The following is a 15,488-nucleotide window of genomic DNA, read 5'->3' as shown; positions in this document are numbered from 1 at the left end:
AAATGGGTAATCAAATATGCCATCGACACCACTGCTAGCACCTGTAACCATACACACAGCCAATGCTTTTCTTCATTACTTCCAAGGCTGTTATCTAAAATTTTTATTTAAACACAAGAAAAAACCAACAACCATTGATCACTGTACATGAGCAACACCTGAAACAAAACTTATGTAGGAATCTATACAGTTGGCTGTTGCTCAAATACCACCACACAGCCCAATTCAATACAGAATGGAATCGAAACACTTCTCTGGATTAGAAGATCGCATGAACTTTCCTGTATAGATGAGAGAGATAAGTCACTGAGAACTGTAGTCTGTTCTCCATATCAACAGACTTATCCTTTCATTCTCTAGTTTTATTATGTAACCCAAAACCACTCTTTATCCTTATATATGTATTTTTAAATTGCAAATAGGAGGGTGGTTTGAAAAGTTCTCGGTCTAAAATTGAAAAAACGGATTTATAATTTCAAAAAATTATTTTTATTTTTCAACATAATCTTCCTTAAGACTAATACATTTATTCCAGCACCATTATCCCGTCCCTGTAGTGGTTCTCAGTAAGATCTGCAAAATACCCCTCTACAGCTACAATGACCTCTTCACTCGAAGGAAAACGCTGACCAGCGAGGAAGAGTTTTAGTTTTGGGAAGAGACAGAAGTCAGAAGGAGCCAAATCTGGGGAATAGGGTGGATGTTCCAACAATTCATAGTGCAGATCCCTTAATTTTCCCATTAATAGATTAACAAAGGAAATCAAAAACTTATTAAGAGAAGAATAGACAGGTTTCCGGACCAGCTATGGAACCATCCACAAATATTCACTCTTAGAAATATAATTGAACAATGTATAGAATTTCAAGCTTCAGTCTATCTAAACTTCATCGATTTTAGTAAAGTGTTCGACTCAGTAAACAGAGAGAAACTTTGGAAAATATTAAAAGAATATGGAATACCTCATAAATTTCTCAACATTATTAAGAATATGTATAATAGCAACAAGTCTTGCATGGAAATAGATGGAAAACTTGGAAACTTAGAAAACTTCTTTATCATTGAAACTGGAGTTAGGCAGGGAAGTGTTCTATCTGGTTTATTATTTATAATCTTAATTGATTGAATTATGAAAAACTCAATCATCAAAAGAGAGGAATATTGCGACTTTACATCCATACTGGAAGACCTTGATTATGTTGATAACAGATTGCTCCTGTCCTCCAAGTTAAATGACTTACAAAATTAAAAACTAATGACTATTCTCATTGTACAAAAACTGTGAGTCTTCATATAAACAAGAAGAAAACCAAAGTCATGCAAATAAATGAAAATTCAAATAAAGAAATTAAGTTAAAAAAATGAAACAATTGAAGATGTTGATACTTTTATATACCTCGGATCAATAATATATAAACAAGGCAGCACTGACGAAGATGTTTTACAAAGAACTGCTAAAGCACAAAACTGTTTCAAGTCATTAAATAAATTATGGAAAGCATCAAATATTACAGTTAGAGTGAACATTAATATCCATAAAGCTATTGTGTGAGCAGTATTGCTATATGGCTCTGAAATTTATTACTTTGTGCCTTGGTAAGTTTTAAGTTTCAGAGCCATATATTTGTTTTGGATATTTTCCAAAACAAATGTTTAAAAATCTCACCAAATACAATTACTAAGGAGGAACTTTTAAAGAAAACTTCCGCCAAGTTAACAGATGAAGAGATTTGCCTAAAAAGATAGAAATGGACCAGTCATGTCCAACACATGGGGATAAACAGAATTCCCCAAGTAGCATTGAGTTGGTCACCAGAATAGAGAAGCTCTAGAGATCATCCAAAATTAACATGGAAAAGAATGATGGAGTCTCCATAGCTCAGTATAGGCGAAACACTTTGGTCGGAAAGTCCTGGATTCGATTCCCGTCAGTGACGTGAGGAACCTTTATCTGGTCTCTTTTGACTAAATGTGAGTTAGCTGGTCTCAATACTGAGGTAGGGTTTTTCCCCCACCTGGAAACTCAGGTTTTTTTGTCCTGTAGAACAGGCAAACCAGCCCATGAAAACCACACCTACAGACATAAAATCACCAGGGGGGGGGGGGGGCTAACCACCTTATCCTCGATACGGTAGTGGTTAAATGTAGAAAAATCCTCGACACTGCAAGATAAAAGAGGAGAGAAAGAAAAAAAAAGAATGATGGAATCCGAAATGAATGAGTCAAGATGGGCGAGCTGGGTAGAAGCAAGGGCAGCTGCGAGTGACAGGAAACTTGGAAAAGAATGATAGTCTCTGTAGCTCATTCAGTATAGACAAAGCTTGGGTGTGCGAGGGACAGGGGTAGATGGAAAACCAGATTTGCAGCCTTATGTACCATTAGGCACAGAAAGTATTAATGAAGAACTAACTGTAGTTCAACTAAAAAACATAATGTACTCAACCAAAGAAAACTACAAAATGCTTTTCCTTGATGTAAAACTTAAATTCTCTTTAAAATAATAATAATTCAAAATTATACATACCAGATAAAGAACACGATATGAATGACCTGTAAGTTTAGCCACCTGTGTAAGGGAAGGATATTTCCATACAAGAATCTGATTTTGTGAATATCCATGAGTACTGACCTACAATTTAAATGAGAAACTTCTATCAGTACACACTATTAACTCTGATTTAGTAATTAAATTATAACAAGTAACTGTCTCAGTTAAACATTGATAAATAAGCTATTAACTAAATTTATGAATTGATTTTTCTGAAGATTGAAAAAGAGAATATGACTACAGATACCTTAGTAAACAAAATATTTCTCCTAACACAATCACTAATGAATAACTGTATAATGTATAACTGATATTTTCAAAAGCGCAGACACATAATGGCGTTTTCCTCTGGTCACAAGAAATTACATTAAAAACCTTTATCATTTACCCAGGCATGAACAACAAAAAGTCTATGGTCTCTATATACAAGCAGCTTAATATCACCAATTTTTTTGGACAAACTTTTGTTTCTGCATGCTTAGGTAAAGCATCAGAAACAGGAATAATTTCTTACCAAGCATAATTTCCTTTATTCTTTCTTTTAAGGTTACAATGTGGTCAGTATTCATAATAAAGAATTTATGGAGACAAAAACACACGTTGGAATAATTACTTTACTTATAATTAAGAAACAAATCTCCATAGCTCAGTTGGTATAGACCAAGCACTTTGGTCAGAAAGTGCCTAGGTTCGATTCCTGCCCATGACTTGAGGAACCTTTATCTGGTCTCATACGGAGGTAGTTTTTTCCATCCGGAAAATGGGCAAACTGACCCTGTGAACACAAATAGATCCACAGCCATGAATACTTAGAACAATATGGAAGAGACAGGGTCCCCAGCATATTATCCTTATGCCTGTAATCAACCTCCTGGACAGAGACAACACGATGGTGATTAAGATAAGTACACTCGACGTTTCAACCTCTGTATTGAGGTCAGTATCAGGAAATTATACATATGTACAGGACAAGCAATGTGACACTACACTACACAAAAATAAGATAAATCTAAATGCTTTGTTAATTGTTTACCCTAGCCTAAAATCTAGTGGAAAAAAAAATTAAATAAATATACAAGAAAAATATTACTATATAAAATATATACAAAAATAAAAATTAATTCATAAAATAAAAACTTTTTATACATATCAGTATAATATACAGATGAAGAAAGTTTTATAGCAGAACTACATTAAACAATTTCTGTAGTAATCTCATATTAAGGTTTTTATTTTTCCCTGTTTGGAGTTGTTCTGGATGCTATACGAGTTGAAGATGGGTCCTCTAGATTCTTGGAATTAATTCATCATTCTTGTTTAGATTTGGATGATGTTTTAGCATCTCACAAAAACCTTCTTTGAACTTCCTTTCAAACCAAGTTCTGGTGGGTGCAGGGACATGGTGGCCTTCCAGTTGATTCTGTGACATGTTTGAAGTGCATAGTCTGACAGGCCTGTTTTACCAGTTTAATGTGCTGATTATGTTTGTCTTTTCTTATTGGGATGGTGCACTCTGGGTAGGCAAGGTATGGAAGAGGATCTTTGGATGAGCCACGTAAACTTCTTAATTTTGCAGGAGGTTGGAACGTTGCCTTAATATTGTATTTATATAGTGTTCTATTTTTTCTGATATGCCCCTATGGCTAAGCCATTCTTTTAATCTTTTTTGATTATGACCCCTAGTTTGTGTTGGATGGTGGTATGAATTTTTATATATGCAATGTCCTGTTTGTGTAGGTTCGCAGTAGATCATGGAGGAAAGACAGCATGAGGGAAGAAGTGTGACAAGTGTGTCTAGAAAAGGAAGGGAGTTATTGTTTTCAATCTCGATGGTAAATTGAATACATTTGTGTTCTTTGTTTAGATTGTTTAGGAATGTATTTAATGTTTTGTGGCCAGGAGGCCAAATGGCGAAAATATCCACATATTTGAGCCAGACTTTGGGCTTTAGGCTTACTGAATCTACAGCTTGTTGCTCGAAATCTTCCACGTAAAAGTCAGCTATGGGGAGAATGTATGCATCCCTAAAAGTGGTGCGCCCATGACTGTACCTTCTTTTTGTAGGTAGATTTTAATTTTGCCACACAAAATACCCGGAGTGAAGTATGTAAGGCAAAGAGGGACATGATATTTGGCAGAAATATGTTCTGTAGCAGAATAGCATTTTGTATATTTTAGACAGGCCCTCAATTCTAGAGGCAAGGGCATAATGCAGTAATAGCTTTTTGTTTCTGGCCATGTGACCACTGACTTGATTAATTCGGTTCTTTTCTTTTTGATGTGGTTTGTAGGATTGTAGTTAACCAGTTGGTACATATAGTCAGATACCAATTGGTTCATTTATTCAAGGTATGCTGCCCAATCAACGATGATGGTAGCATTGCCTTTATCCACTTTGGTAATAATGATGTCTTGGTTATTTAATAAGGATTAATTTTTCTGCTTTGGCTAAACTGCAACTTAACTATTTATTGGAATTTAGCAGATTAGATGTTTCCATCCATATTTTATCAGCTATATTGGAAGGAGAGAAACTTTAGACCTCTCTCAATGTGGTATATGAAGTCCAGTTGTTTACAGACCTTGGTCAGAAACAAGTATATGGAATGAGTATATGGAATATGAGGGTGGTCTGAAAAGTTCTCTGCCTCGACCATAGATGGCAACACTATCAGCAAGATTTTTTTTTTTTTTTTGACTAAGATGGTACATCTGTCATAAGCATCCACGTGAAATTATACACGTCTGAATCAGAAGTGTTGTCTGTATCCCTTGAAATGGATAAAATTCTTTGTAAAAGAAGGTTTAATGCCAAAAGAAATTCATTTGAAGTTCATAAAAGTTAATGGGCACTCTTCTCTTCATTTTCAACAATTAAGAAATGTGCTGCACGTTTAAACTTGGCCATACCAACCATGAAGATGATCAAGGTGAAGGACGTCCAAAAAGTGTAACACCACCAGAAATCATTGATCAAGTGAACGATATGGTATTGGATGACCGGCGAGTCAAAATGCATGAAATTGCTGAGACTATAGGCATTTAAAAAGAATGTGTAGGATATATTTTGCATGAAGAATTGCAAATGAAAAAGCTTTGCATAAGATGGGTGCCGCACTTGCTCATAAGAGATCAAAAACACATTACCATGAAAATCTCTGAACAGTGCTCGTAGCATTTTAAAAGAATAAAACTGATTTTATGCATCTATTTATTACTATGGATGAGACTTGGATTCACCGTTACACACCAGAATCCAAACAGCAGTCAAAACAGTGGACAGAAGCTGGTTGTTCAGTGCCAAAGAAGACAAAGGTGGTTCCATCAGCAGGAAAGGTCATGGCATCTGTGTTTTGGGATGCTAAAGGCATTTTCTTTATTATCTTGAAAAGAGTAAAACAATAACTGGGGAATATTATTCTGATCTTTTAACCAGACTAGATGAAAAAATTTTTGAGAAAAGACCAGGTTTGCAGAAGAAAAAAATAAAATCTTTCATCAGGACAATGCGCCCAGAAAAGTATTTTGGCAATGGGAAAATTGAGGGATATGCACTATGAATTGTTGGAACATCCACCCTATTCCCCAGATTTGATTCCCTCTAACTTCTATCTCTTCCCAGAACTAAAACTCTTCCTTGCTGGTCAGTGTGTTTCTTCGAATCAAGAGGTGATTGCAGCTGTAGAGGGGTAGTTTGCAGATCTTACTAAGAACCATTACAGGGACGGGATAATGGTGCTGGAGCATCGCTGGAATAAATGTATTAGTCTTAAGGGAGATTATGTTGAAAAATAGAAATAATTTTGAAATTATAAATTAGCTTTTTCATTGACCATCCTAATATACACACACACACACACACACACACACACACACACACACACTAGTATATTAGAACAAAGTAGTATGTGGAATATATGGCTCCTGCATTGATTTATTATCTCCATGGTTCTCCTGTTGATGAATTATGGCCTCCCAATGCATGGCATTATGGGAGGTCATTATTAAGGAGTAGCAGCCATGGCCTCCCTTAATAAGGCCATGCATTATGGGAGGCTACTCCTGCCATAATGCATGACATAGGCATTATAAGTGTACAAAATTTTTATTTAAGATTTATTGCACATTATGGGATAGCCGAGGCAATGTCATTGAAATCAACAGCTTTGCTATACAAGTAGCCTAGTCATGAAGACATTTAACAAAAACTTTTGTTTGCTCATGCATGGGTAAAGGATGAAAAGATGCATAATTTCTTTGTCGAGTATAATTAAATTCTTAACATTTCTTGAAACACATCAAAAAATTCAAATATAGTACATGATTGATCACTATAGCAAACTCCTAGGAACCAGAGACAGTTTGCTATAGTGCAAGGTTTGGAGAATGTAGGGTAAACATACTGTCCCTATATTCCATTCTCATTAAACAAAAGAAATCAGAGAAAATAATAAAAAGAAATTGTGAATAAAAAAGGAAACTGCCAGAATAAAAGAAATTGCAGAAAATAGAACAAAGGAAATTGCATGAAATGAAAAAAAAAAATCGTGCATTGACAATAAAAAATGAAGGACTGGTAGGAAACATACATTAAACACATAAAATGACATGAAAAAGTACAAATGCAAACAACTAAAAGAGCATGAAATTATAAAAATGAAATTCTACCATTCGTGTTTAAATACAAAACTGTTACATTAACTTAATGTCATTTATCCAAAATCTTCATAACAAACTATGTATATGCAATTTGTACCATTAAAATGAAAAAATAATTAGAAAAACTCAGTAGTCAATCAACTTGGTCACCTCTAATTAAAAAGGGGAAGGGAATAGATGTGAACAGTGGTCTGCACTAGTCATCATGAGAGCAGGGAAAAGTGATTTGAAGATTAAGATTCTTAACTCAAACATAAACATGATACCTTACAACATGATCTGAATCTTACGGGGAGGGCTGAAAAGTTGCAATAAACACCTAGAACAAAAATGATATTAGCAAATTTATATACCCACAAGAAAGAACATATCTTAAAACCATTTAACTCCTAAGTTTCATCAAATTGTAATAATTTGTTATTTTTTTTTAGAATATATAAGAAGACATATCAGATGTTTTGAAGAAACATTGAGGTGCAGGCTGTCATCAAGTTTTTTGTGCTGCAAGAAAAGTCCACAATGGATATTCACCAAACTTTGTGAAAGACTTTAGGGAACTGTGCCCTAGCATATCAAACAGTTGACAGATGGATGGCAAATTCAAAACTGGGCATCCTAAGACAACAAATTCCTCTCCCAGATCATGAAGACCTTCCACAGAGATCACACCTGAAAACATCAATGCAGTGCATACCACGATCCTTGATAATAGACAAATATCAGCCAAAAATATTACAAGGAATCTGGGGAGATCAAGGGAATGAGTTGGGATCATTATCTACAAACATCTGGATATGCAGAAGCTCTCAGCAAAGTGGATCCCCAAATTTTTGTATTCTGACCAAAAGAATAATCAGGTGTAAATTTTTTGGTTCGTATTGTGACTGTTGATGAAAAATTCCATGGGAAACTGAGCAGAGGCATGTTGTTTCTGCAGTAAAATGCATCTGCTCACACTGCTCATGAAACCCAACAGACAATACACAACTTGGGCTTTCAATGTCTGCCTCACACACCCTATTAAGGAGACCTGACCCCATCTAACTATTTCCTGCTTCTAAATTTAAAGAAACATTTGAAAGGAACAAAATTTACCACTGATGATGAAGTCATATCTGCAGCTGAGGACTGGTTTGTGCAATGGGAGAAAGACTTTTTTTTTCCTCAGAGGACTGAAAATAATGCAGCAAAGTTGTAACAAGTGTATATAACACTTAGTGGGGGAATATGTAGAATAATGTGGAAGTTACATGGTTCTACCTCAATTCCTTCATGGTGATTATCACAACTTTTCAGCACACCCTAGTAATCCCCTTCTTCACAGCATTCATTCTCAACTTCCATGGATGCCCTCGCATCCTTTCCCCATCCATAAAATGAAAAATTCCATTTACTGAAATTCTGTATAACCCTTTCAGAAGTTTGTAAGTCTCAATCATATCACCCCTCTTTCTCCTGTTTCTAATGTATGTAGCCTACAAATTCTTAATCTGTCATCACAATAAGTATTGCACAATCCTGATATCATTTTTGACACTCTGCTTTGCGCTCTCTCTCCACTTCAGAATCATGAAGAAAACCAGTAGAATAGACCTATGTACAAGAGTCCAAGTGAGGTATTACCAAGCCCTTGTAAAGATGCAAAATGACATCCTTATCTTTACTTGTCAAAGTTCATTTCAGTCTTGTAATTATCTTTTGAATTGCATTTGCAATTTTTGCTACTTGGCTCCTGAACTTCAACTTGCTCAGTTTCTTCTAGCATAATCCCACCAATATAATACGACATTGGATATCTATTCACACCAAAGTGTATGAGGCTTACATTTATTAACATTGAAAGGACAGCCATTTTCACATGTCCACAATCCCAGCCTATTTAAATCATTCTGCAGGTACTGCATATCAGCAGCACTCCTTGATTACCCTATATATCTTGGCATCATCAGCAAAGCTATGTCGCATGTCAAATCCCTCCCAATGTCATTAATATACAGACTGAATAACAATGGACCAAGGACTGATCCTTTAGGCACACCAGAGGTTACCTTCAATCTTGCAGATTGACCTTCTCCCCCCAATACATGACTTTTTGATATGCCATCTTCTTATCCATGCCAATAGTTTATAATCCAATCCCATATTCTCCAATTTATGCAACAGTCTTCTAAGCTGTATTCTGTCAAAAGCCTTAAAAAGTATCATGGGGTATCCATTCCCCTTGTCTAACTCAGTGGCAACATATCCTTATGAACATGAATATATGGTAATATGACTTCTGCATTACCTCAACCTTGGTATCACTTCTGGATCTGGCTCCCACTAATTAGACCTGAATGAAGGTCAAAACTGGTCTGGGTAGTGGCCCCTCCCATAATGCTATGCATTATGGGAAAGGCCATGTCCGTAAGGTTTATGTGTGGTGCAGTATTGGATAATAAGGCAATTTGTGTGAAGTCATTAGCCTCTATATACCAGTAGCCCAGTCGTCAAGTGACTTCACATGCAAACTTTGTTTGCTTACATTTGTATAAAGGATGAAACCAAGGATATAATTTCTTGACATCTTTGATTTATAGTATAACCAACTGAAAAAAACTTTCAACAAGTATGACAATGTATTTTCAGCAGCTTCTTCCACACACCATTCAAACATTTCGTTGATGTCACCTCACTCCATAACTGCATCTGCATTCTTTATACGGAGGCTGTTCAATAAGTTATAAGACTATATTTATACAGAAAACAGATTACCTTTAATTGATGTGATGCATTTGTCCCATTGCGTCCACTTCTTAAACACATGTGAAAGTCCGTTTTTTGAGTTCTTTCAAAACTGCCTCCGCAGCTTTTACACATGCTTTGTTGCTTTCGAAATGGCAGCCTCTTAATGGTTTCTTGCGCTGAGGAAACAGCCAGAAATCGCACGGTGTGAGATCAGGACTGTATGGAGGGTGTGGTAGGATATCTATGTTGTTCTTCTGCAAAACGTCCACTACACAACCAGCAATATGTGGCCTTGCATTATCATGGTGCAATAAGAAGCCATTCTTCAGCAATGGACGCTTCCTTTTGATGTGCTGTACCATTGTCCGTAAAACATCCGCATAGTATGAGCCGTTTACAGTATTCCCGGGTTCTACGGCGTGTTGGTAAACAATGCCTTCATAGTCAAAAAACATTATGGTCATAACTTTACCAGCCGATTTTACAGTTTTTGCTTTCTTGGGGATAGGCGAAGACGGATGCTTCCATTCACTGCTTTGTTGTTTCATTGTAGGGTCATAATGATACAACCAAGCTTCATCTGCTGTAATGATGCGTTTTAAGAAGTTGTCGCCTTCTTGTTCCCGTCTTTCTTTCCATTCTGTGCACACATCCACTCGATACTACATTTGCTCCGGTGTCGAGTTTGGGAATCCATTGACCGCAAACACGTTTCAGTCCCAAATTTCAGCCATGAATGAGTGAACACTTCCCACAGAAATATTCAGGAATTACAGTACACCAACATGCAGCTGGCGTACTGTAATTCTGTGATCCTTCTTGATGATAATTGCTGCTGTGTTGATCATTGTTTCTGTGATGGACGTTGAAGGTCTTCCCTCACATTCAAGATCTTCCACATTTTGCCTTCCTTAAAAGTTTTATGCCAGCGAAAAACACTTGCCCTCGACATTGCTTCATCATGGAAAGCTTCGCGTATCATGTTAAAAGTGTCCGATGCCAACGCACACAAAATTTAATCGCATAACGCTGTTCCAAGGACGCTTCTATTTCGACGACTGGTCGCGGCTCGTAGGCGCGCAAAAACAAGCTTCCGTTTAGTCACGTGACACTCTGGCACATCAGCCCATATACACCATCTATCAACCTCTTTTGTTAATACAGACAGCAACATTTCTTTATTCCATAGAAATTAATATTGTGATGAGTGGTTTCACGACAGAAAAAATTAGACTTATTACTTATTGAACAGCCCTCGTACAATGCAAGATATTCATCCTTCCAAAAGTCTCAAGGGTTCTCCATTCTCAGTAGCAGCAACAGCACCCTGGTCCATGGGTTGAAGGAGTAAGATAATATTTGATAAACAAGTTAGTGAGATAGCCATTGTAAGTACAAATGGTCATAAGTTGAGGACTAACTGTAGTCTGTATTGACATGCAAAAGAGAAACATATGGAGAATTTGCATTTCTCACGGATTTCAGGACACTTTAAGTTATTATTATTATTTCGGGCGACTCCAGGGAGTCGTTAGACTCATCGAGGGAGGCCCTAAACATCATGTCCACACAACTATGCGATTACATTCTCACAGTATCTATCATACCTTGCCTTGAACTCGTTCACCGTCATAGCACCCACAACAGACTCTGGCAGCTTATTCCACTCATTTACCACTCTAAAAGTAAAGAACCCAGCTCTAACACCCCTGCTAACCACACTCTTGCCCAGCTTCCATAGGTGTCCCCTAGTTCTCCCACCACCAGTCCTGATCTCAAAAATATCCTCTGAATTAATCCTATAGAATCCCTTTAGCAATTTGAATGTCTCAATCATATCTCCCCTTTTCCGCCTATCAACTAGTTTCTGCAACCCACAAATCTTCAACCTGTTCTCATATGGTTCATTCCATAGACCTGTTATCATCTTAGTCACTCGCCTCTGGATCCTCTCCACCTCCTCTCCATCAAGAAGGAACCGAGGTGACCAAATCTGGGCACAGTAGTCGAGATGAGGTCTTATCAAGGCTCGGTACAGAGGTACAATAACTTGCTTGTCTCTGCTCGTATTTTTCAAAAACCAAGTGAGTTGATGAGCCGATTTAGCTACTTTTGCAATGCGCCCCTTAAACTTCATCTCCCTATCCACCAACACTCCCAAGTCCCTGGCCTCATCAATCTCTTGGAGTACAGTTCCACCAATGTGGTATACTGCTGCTAATCTTTTCACCCCAAAATGCATACCCTACATTTTGTCACATTAAATTGACATCCATTCTCCTTAGCCCAGAACTCCAATCTATCTAAGTCATCCTGCAAGACTTTGACATCTTCTGCATTCACTATTGCCCTACCCAACTTTGCATCATCAGCGAACAAATGAATTGTTCCACTTAGATCCTTTCCTATATCGTTAATGAACAGATTAAACAGCAGTGGACCAAGAACAGAACCCTGCGGCACACCACTAGTCACAGGCCGTCTTTTGGACTCTACCCTGGAATAAACTACTCTTTGATATCTCTCCATCAACCAACCACCTATCCATCTCACCAACCCTATATCCATTCCCATATGTTGTAGTTTACGGATTAGTATTCCATGTGGTATCCTGTCAAACGCCTTTGCCAGGTCCAGCAGTATCACTGTAAACCATTTCCCTTATCCAGTTCAGCCGTCACCTTGTTATAAAACTTGAGCAAGTTACTGAAGCATGATCTACCCTTCACAAAGCCATGCTGTCCCCTGTACAGTATCTCATTTTCATCAATCCATTCCTGTATTTTTCCCTTGACTACTTTCTCCAAGACCTTGACAACAACTCCTGATATGCTGATCGGTCGGTAATTTGCAACCGTAGTCTTGGATCCTCCTTCATGCAGTGAAACTATTTTCCCCTCTTTCCACACCTTCGGGACTAAACCAGACCTGAGACTCAGATTAAACAACATGGTCAAGGGCACTGATAATTCCTTAGCCGCTTCACGCAAGACCCGTGCCGGTATACCATCCAATCCCACAGATGTGTTCACATTAAGGTTCTGTACTAGACTAGTCACCTCCACTTCATTCATCACTATTCCCGTATAAACTAATGGTTCCTTCATTTTTTCAATGTCACCACCTGGATGATATGCTTTTGCAAAGTGCGTGCTCAGTAACTCCACTATTCCTTAAAATCATTTTGCCGTGTACAGTTTTTTTCTTACTTGCAGCATATTGAAAGAACTGTTTGGGATTCTCTTTTGCTTGCATAGCTAGTTTCCTTTCATAATCCGCTTTTGCTTTTTTTTACCACACTCGTTACCTTTCTGGCCTGCACTTTATACCGTTCATGTGCCTGCAGGTCACCCCTTTCTTTAAATTCCCTCCACAGTTGTTTCTTTTTTTGCAGCTCAAGCTTAATGGTGTTATTCATCCATTTAACCCCTACTTGTTTTACTATTCGGACCCTAGGTATACAATCAGCCATAACCTCCTGTAAATGCTCCTTGACCACTTCCCATGCTCTATCGACGTCCAGCCCTTGCAGTTGTACATGCCATGGCACTGATCCAAGCAATCTCCTAAGCTTGTCATACTTGCCAGCACGGTAATTCCACATATACCCTGTCTTAATCGAAAATTCCACACCTTTAGCCACCTCCCAGGTCAAGACCTTATGATCACTCTCACCAATAGGTGGCAACATGGTCATATTCATTACAGTCAAATTCTCAGATGCTATTACCAGGTCAAGCACTCTCACACCCCTAGTATTTTCAATTACATGCTGTCTCAGATAGTTATCCCTTAATAATTGAATAAAATCCTTTTCCTTCCTCACATGTGTCCTCTCCTCCTTCCAATCAATGTTACCATAGTTGAAATCCCCCATATTTTCCACTCATTTCATCAATTTCCCTATGCATACTATCTCCACCATCTATTCCATCACCTGGTCTATAGCAGCACCCAACTGTATATTTTATTCTGCCAGTCTCAATCTCACACCAAATAGCCTCAAATGAGCTCCTTTCACTATCCTGCGATACAACTTCAATTCTCCTTGGCTGCAGTTCATCAGCTATCATCAATAATACCCCTCCCCCCATTTTATTCTCTCTGTCCCTCCTAAACACACTATAACCTACACATTCTATCCCGCTAACTATATCATCTTCCTAAGACTATTACACTTTTTTATAAAATCTTTATCAAGTAGCTTTATTTTTATCCTCCTACATGTTTCGCCAATCTGTTTCTATTGGCATCCTCAGGGAATACAAGTCAGTAAGCACAAAATGAAGGTTACAGACTAGGTTATAACCAATGGTTCTAAATCATACAAAAAATTGGTATTGTGCGTGACAATGTGCGTGTCTCGTTAACGTGATTTATTCATGATGACTCATGACGTAATTGTTATGAAAGTTCATTTCTTTGATATTTAATGATCTGATAAAAGTTTTCCAAATTTCTGGTAAAATTAGACCTTGATTCTTGTTTAGGTTTTCAGTTTTACTAACGACTGTAGCTGCTTCTTTAAAGGTTCTTGAATGGTAGTTATCTTCTATGTATGGCATAAGGCTCTTATCCCACTCAATGTGATGGTTAGTAGAGCCAAAGTGGCATGAAAGGCCTGAAATGTCTTGTCTGTTATTTCTGACATATCCTATGTGTTCTTTCTTTCTCGTTTCGAAGCTTCTAGATGTCTGACCTACGTAACTAATACCACATGAGCAAGGAATATTATATACTCCAGAGTATTTGTAGAATGGGTGAGGATCTTTCGGTGATCTTAAAAATTTCCGAATAGTATTGATTGGTTTGAATGCCACTCTGATCTTGTATGGTTTTAAAAGGTTAGCTAATTTTTTGGAAAGGTTGTTGACAAAAGGAATTGTAATTGTACTGATGTATTGGACGTCATCACGTTGTCGATGTGGTATATCAGTAAATAGAATCTTGTTATAGAGTCTTTTAGGGTAACCATTTAAAGAAAGTTCTCTGAATATTGTGGTTAATTCCGTTAGTAGGTCATCCTTGTCTGTCGTATACTGTATAGCTCTTTTCTTGAGACTATGGATAATGCTAAGTTTCTGAGCTATGTGATGAGCTGAGTTGAAATGGAGGTAACGTCCAGTATTTGTAGGTTTTCTGTATACAGATAGGTTGATACTATTATTGGATTGTTTCTTTATTAAAATGTCAAGGAATGGCAGTTTTTTATCTTTTTCCATTTCTAATGTGAATTTGATGGTATTGTGGAAACTATTGATTTGGTTGAGGTAATTCATTAGTTCTTTTGTATGATACAGAAAACCTACAAATACTGGACGTTACCTCCATTTCAACTCAGCTCATCACATAGAATGAAATCACATAGAATCACATCACAAAAAATTAGAAAACAACAACTGAGATGGTTTGGCCACCCTGTATGCATGGATGCAGACAGACTTCCTGACGTCCTAATCAATACTTTTCCAACTGAAAAAAAGAAGACCCGGAAGACCAAGAATTACCTGGCTGAAATTAATAAAGAATATCTCGGGATGCAGAACATAAGGAA

General features: G+C 37.3%; 1 protein-coding gene across 8 annotated transcripts in view; it reads right to left on the bottom strand.

The window, feature by feature from the left end:
• The window catches only part of fzr (fizzy and cell division cycle 20 related), a 218,067-nt gene that overhangs the window by 29,948 nt on the left and 172,631 nt on the right, over nt 1-15,488 (bottom strand). For all 8 annotated transcript variants that reach the window (XM_090409798.1, XM_090409806.1, XM_090409805.1 and 5 more), the window contains one exon: nt 2,525-2,629. In XM_090409798.1, coding sequence (XP_090265924.1) covers nt 2,525-2,629 — 105 coding nt within the window. The remainder of the gene's footprint in view (nt 1-2,524; nt 2,630-15,488) is intronic.

Source organism: Typopeltis vanoorti, chromosome 20 (assembly GCF_054136105.1).
Source record: "Typopeltis vanoorti isolate ZY-2024b chromosome 20, IOZ_Tvanoo_1.0, whole genome shotgun sequence".
NCBI lineage: Eukaryota > Metazoa > Arthropoda > Arachnida > Uropygi > Thelyphonidae > Typopeltis > Typopeltis vanoorti.
The sequence above is the reverse complement of the archived record's forward strand: the minus strand, read 5'-3'. Positions and strand labels throughout refer to the sequence as shown.